Source organism: Lissotriton helveticus, chromosome 5_2, assembly GCF_964261635.1.
Source record: "Lissotriton helveticus chromosome 5_2, aLisHel1.1, whole genome shotgun sequence".
Classification (NCBI taxonomy): Eukaryota; Metazoa; Chordata; class Amphibia; order Caudata; family Salamandridae; genus Lissotriton; species Lissotriton helveticus.
In genome coordinates this window covers 9,281,308-9,287,307 of record NC_136066.1, presented here as the reverse complement: position 1 = coordinate 9,287,307, position 6,000 = coordinate 9,281,308, and the positions used below count along the sequence as shown (strand labels likewise).

Sequence of the window (6,000 nt, the reverse complement as noted above, 5' to 3'; positions counted from 1 at the left end):
AGCCTAATAGTGATTGTCAGGAAACCTCAAGCCCACTCTCCTGGTCTAACTGACCAAAGATGCCCCCTGACTTCCAGGGTTACCAGTCCCTGCAGTACGGGAGTGCGGTGTGAATTTGTTGTGGCTGTTGCTTACCTCGGTCCAGCCGACGGCTGGTGGCAGAGCAGCAGGACTGCCCACCCTGGGGTGTTGCATTCAGGACAGAGCCCCCTTCACCTTGGTATCATCAGAGCCATACTGTCTCCAATCACGTCAGACCTCCCCTAAAATATGATACTCCAGAGGCTCATATACTTTTAAAATCATTTACTGCTGTTGAACCTGTGAACATGAACACAAAACTGTTTCAAGTTTGTTGAGGTCCGCTCTAAGTTCCGAAGAGGTGGCGGAGTCCACATGAGTCTTCAGTATTTCCATTATTCGGTCTTGGAACGGGGACTGTTGTGGGGCAGGATGTTGTGGGACGGACTCTTGAGAGACAGGCTATTCGTGGGTGGGGTCTACAGATTCTTGTGGGGCGGGATCTTGAGAGACAGACTTTTGTGGGGCAGAATGTTGTGGGACGGGCTCTTGTGGGGTGGGTTCTTGAGAGACAGGCTGTTCTAGGGTGGGCTCTTCAGAGGCAGGCTCTGGTGCATTGGGCTCTTCAGAGGCAGGCTCTGGTGCATTGGGCTCTTCAGAGGCAGGCTGTGGTGCATTGGGCTCTTGAGAGACAGGCTCTGGTGCATTGGGCTCTTCAGAGTCAGGCTGTTGTGTGTGGGGCTCTTCAGAGGCAGGCTGTTGTGGGGTGAATTCTTGAGAGACAGTCTGTTGTGGTGCAGGCTGTTGTGAGACAGACTGTTTAGGGGAAGGAGGAACAGGATGTTGTGAGGGGGACTCTGGTTGGACAGGCTCATGTCGGGCTGCCTCCGGGGCGATGCCTGGCAACACTGTCGGCTGTCTCATCTCCTTCTCTTGGCTGTTCACCTGAATCAGAGACTGTAGAAAGCACAGAGAGAGATGTGAGAGAAGGGAGAGCTGAAGGCACCTCCAACCCCTATGGAATCATGTAAGCATGCACTCACTCACTCACTCACTCACACACTCACCCACCCACCCACTCACTCACTCACTCCACTCACTCACAAATGTTACTAAGACCTCTTTGCCTTGTTGTGCCCTTCCTGTGTGACACCTGCTTGTGCATCCTTGGGAAGTCATTATTTACTTGTGAGTGTCCTGTGCGGGCCCTGTAGCTTAAGACTGGTGTCGTGGGACCCTTCCGATTGAATAGTGTCTCAGGTGCCTTGGGCCTGTTCCTCTCCCCCAGGCAGCTCCTGCCGATCTCTGAGCACAAAAGGAACAAACGTACCCCTGTTTACCGGTTGTCAACAGCTCAGCACTGAAACCATCATCTTACAGTTCCATATACTTGTGGACATATAGCATGCCAGAGTAGGTGGAATGTACTGCCCATGGAAGTGCAAAAACAACAGTTGATGGACAGAATGCAGAACAATGTCATACATTCACCCCAGTACAGAGATCTGGGACTAAATCCATCGTTTTTTTTAACTCTACACCACCCCAGTTCAGACATGGCCATATGTAAATCAGCCTTGACCCTGTGCCTCATGGGAACAGTCCAGCCCGAACTGCCAAGCCATGTTTTTCCTGGACCGGAATCAAGCATCCAAGGACCGGTTTCTGGCTATCAGCCGTCATCAGCCTGGATAGCTTGACTCCAGTGGTGTGGAGAGCATGGGACTCACGTCTGAGCATACCCATCCCACTCGGGGTGACAAATGCAAAAATAACAGTTGATGGACAGAATGCAGAACAATGTCATACAATCACCCCAGTACATAGATCTGGGCCAAAATCCATCGTTTTTTTGCACTCCACACCACCCCAGTTCAGACATGGCCATATGCAAATCAGCCTTGACCCTGTGCCTCATGGGAACAGTCCAGCCCGAACTGCCAAGCCATGTCTTTCCTGGACTGGAATCAAGCATCCAAGGACCGGTTTCTGGCTATCAGGCGTCTTCAGCCAGGATAGCTTGACTCCAGTGGTGTGGAGAGCATGGGACTCACGTCTGAGCATACCCATCCCACTTGGGGTGACAAATGCAAAAAAACAACAGTTGATGGACAGAATGCAGAACAATGTCATACATTCCCCCCAGTACAGAGATCTGGGCCTAAATCCATCGTTTTTTTGCACTCCACACCATCCCAGTTCAGACATGGCCATATGCAAATCAGCCTTGACCCTGTGCCTCATGGGAACAGTCCAGCCCGAACTGCCAAGCCATGTCTTTCCTGGACCGGAATCAAGCATCCAAGGACCGGTTTCTGGCTATCAGCCGTCATCAGCCTGGATAGCTTGACTCCAGTGGTGTGGAGAGCATGGGACTTATGTCTGAGCATACCCATCCCACTCGGGGTGAAAATGCAAAAACAACAGTTGATGGACAGAATGCAGAACAATGTCATACATTCACCCCAGTACAGAGATCTGGGACTAAATCCATCGTTTTTTTTAACTCTACACCACCCCAGTTCAGACATGGCCATATGTAAATCAGCCTTGACCCTGTGCCTCATGGGAACAGTCCAGCCCGAACTGCCAAGCCATGTCTTTCCTGGACCGGAATCAAGCATCCAAGGACCGGTTTCTGGCTATCAGCCGTCATCAGCCTGGATAGCTTGACTCCAGTGGTGTGGAGAGCATGGGACTCACATCTGAGCATACCCATCCCACTCGGGGTGACAAATGCAAAAACAACAGTTGATGGACAGAATGCAGAACAATGTCATACATTCACCCCAGTACAAAGATCTGGGCCTAAATCCATAGTTTTTTTTGCACTCCACACCACCCCAGTTCAGACATGGCCATATGCAAATCAGCCTTGACCCTGTGCCTCATGGGAACAATCCAGCCCGAACTGCCAAGCCATGTCTTTCCTGGACCGGAATCAAGCATCCTAGGACCGGTTTCAAGGCTGATTTGCATATGGCCATGTCTGAACTGGGGTGGTGTGGAGTGCAAAAAACGATGGATTTAGGCCCAGATCTCTGTACTGGGGTGAATGTATGACATTGTTCTGCATTCTGTCCATCAACTGTTGTTTTTGCATTTGTTACTCCGAGTGGGATGAGTATGCTCAGACGTGAGTCCCATGCTCTCCACACCACTGGAGTCAGGCTATCCTGGCTGAAGACGGCTGATAGCCAGAAACCGGTCCTTGGATGCTTGATTCCGGTCCAGGAAAGACATGGCTTGGCAGTTCGGGCTGGACTGTTCCAATGAGGCACAGGGTCAAGGCTGATTTGCATATGGCCATGTCTGAACTGGGGTGGTGTGGAGTGCAAAAAAACGATGGATTTAGGCCCAGATCTCTGTACTGGGGTGAATGTATGACATTGTTCTGCATTCTGTCAATCAACTGTTCTTACTGCCCATGGAAGTCCCAGAGGTTTGCAAGTAGAACTCCTCCTCAAACTCAAAGTAGTTTCTGGTCAAGGCCAAATCCACCAATGAGTCATTTATTCTTTTACTCTGAATCTATCAGACGGCATGGCAGCCTGGCACACACAAGATTTTAAACGCCCCTGGCAGCTTCACAATGGGATTAAGCACCTTCACCAGGGCTTTAAGTATTGGGATAGCATGAGTTGGCCATCAAAACCTAGTGAAAACATCTTGCAACATGGTAGTTTTGTGTCATACAGGCACAAAGTTCTATAGGCAAACAATATTAACGTATATTTGACAAGCCTTTCAGGTGCATAACAAACTGACTAGACAGCACCTCTATCAGGGTTCATACCACCGACTTTACTATTCTAAGATAACCAAAGACAACTATGGACTCAGAAAGAATTGACCAACTTAGGATTAAGCTGTGCAGTAGTCGGGAAATTGGCCTTTTCCTAAATATCTCCCTGATCATTATATTTATAGTTAAGAAGAAAGGAGTTGGCCTAAGGGGCTAGGGCGGTCGACCTCGAATCTGGGGAACTGGGTTTGAGTCTCAGCTATGGCGATGAGCATCCTGTGATTCTTGGTAAATCACTCAATCTCCCTGTGCCGATCAAAAATGAATGTGTGCTCATGTAATGCAACTGGCACTATGTAAAGCACTCTGATACCCGATTTGGGTCAAATTCCCGCTATATAAAACTCAGTAAAAATAAAAAATGGGCGAGCCCGCCTTACACTAGAGAGCAGGTTCTGGTACCAAGACTACCCAGATCTGATCAAGCAGGGGCAAAGAGAAAAGAAAAATAATGATTCACTCCCCCTCCTTTCTTTTAAAAGTTTGTGACTACAGGAGTGGGCCTCTTCTGCAGAGATCAGTGGAGCCTGAATTACTTAAATATAAGGTGAGTGACTACATTTCAGCATGACTGCCTTGTCTTTCGCATGGGAATCACACTAAAGAAATCTAGTTGAGGAGACTCACTGATGAGAAACCATAACAATGGGTTGTCTATGTTTTTGTATTACAAGACTGTATAAATCAACCTACCTTTTTACTCCACAGACAGTTTACATAAGAAGGATTGACAATGTAAGACATTTTATTAGCTCTAACAAAGATGTAGCAAGGACATTGTAGGAAGGGGGAGTCTCTGGTTGGCGCATTGCAATACTGGCGACAAGCAGGGCCTCTCTCTTCCTCGTCAGGGCTGAGGGTTACCTTTAAGACAACCTCTGCTTACCCTCTAGGTAGTGTGGCTTAAGCAGTCTTAGGCTAATCTCTGGGGCATGTAGGGTTAAACATTTGCAATATTACACCAACACCACCAACCCACCACACAATGACACCAAACTGTATCTGTAAAAATATATGGTCTTTATATAAATCTCAAGCAGGCTTGTAAATACAGTCTTGGTTACTTTTAAAAGCAGGTTCCAGTTACTCTTTTATCAATGTCACAGTTCTTTCTCAACTTGTCTTTCTTATTCAGGAAAGGGGTTCAGGCTCTTCAATGTACTTTCTCTGTCCGTGGGCCTCTCTGCGCCCCTGGGCTCCTCCGCGTAGGAAAAGCGGGCCCGGTCTGCCCACTCTCACGCTTCTGGCGGGAGCGGTGGCCGGGGAGTCAGCGTCCGCCTCTCTCTGCGAGCTGCACGGCTGTGTGCGGCTGGCGGGGGAGAGAGCGGGGGCTCAGGGAGCGCTCTTCACGCGGCTCCGAGGGCTGGGCGAGGCAGAGGGCGGTGCGAGCGAGGATGGCAAGGACTCGCACCGCGGGGCAGGAAACAGTACCTTTTCGTTGAAGCAGCTGGGCGTCTGTCAGCGCGGCGATCCGCGTCGCGGTGTCTTCCTTCCGACGGTAGAGCGAGCGGCGGCTCGGCTCTGGCTCGGGGGTTGGCGTTGCGGCGCGGGCCGGGTCAGGCCGATGAAAACGCCTCGGGGTTTCCTCACAGAAGGGGGGACACACGCAGAGGGCAGTGATCCTCAGCGCAAGCCTCTGTCAATCCAGGCGACGTTCAGGCACCCCACGCAGCAGCTGTTTCTCAGACAGCGGCGGCGCGTTTAGGGGCACAAGACACGAAGGGGGGCAAGCAGGCACCAGGCACGGCCTCCTCTTCACGATGCGAGCTGCAGCTCGGGGCCAGTCACGGTGTTAGGATCAGCTGGGCTGGTCGTCACGTTGCTTCTGGGCCAGGCAGGCGGCAGTCACTTTGTTTAGAGCGAGGGCAGCTCCCAGAGTGGTGCTAGAAAGCGCGATTGTCAGAGCGCGCTCTGCTTTTCCTGGAGAGGCTCGCAAAAGGAAATCAGCGTCTTGCAGTGGTTCCTCTGTCAGGGGGTAGCGCTCACTGTTCCTGGAGCGCTGGTCAGGGGGCAAGTTCAGCAGCAAGCCCTTGGAGATCTTTTAGCAGAGTTTGGCACAAAGTTCAAAATAAAGCAAAAGTCTCTTGTAGTCTTTTTCTCTTCCTCTCCTTTGGCAGCAAGGCACCAGACACAGGCCAGAGTCAGCACTCCTCCTTGTAGTCCTTCCAGGTCCT

General features: G+C 50.6%; 1 protein-coding gene across 1 annotated transcript in view; it reads right to left on the bottom strand.

Annotated features, from left to right (window-relative positions):
• Window positions 1-335: 335 nt before the first annotated feature.
• Window positions 336-6,000, bottom strand: part of CFAP157 (cilia and flagella associated protein 157) — a 511,692-nt gene continuing 506,027 nt past the window's right edge. The window contains exon 9 of the mRNA XM_078646650.1: window positions 336-978. Within this exon, the coding sequence (XP_078502776.1) occupies window positions 484-978 (495 nt within the window). The 3' untranslated portion in view covers window positions 336-483. The remainder of the gene's footprint in view (window positions 979-6,000) is intronic.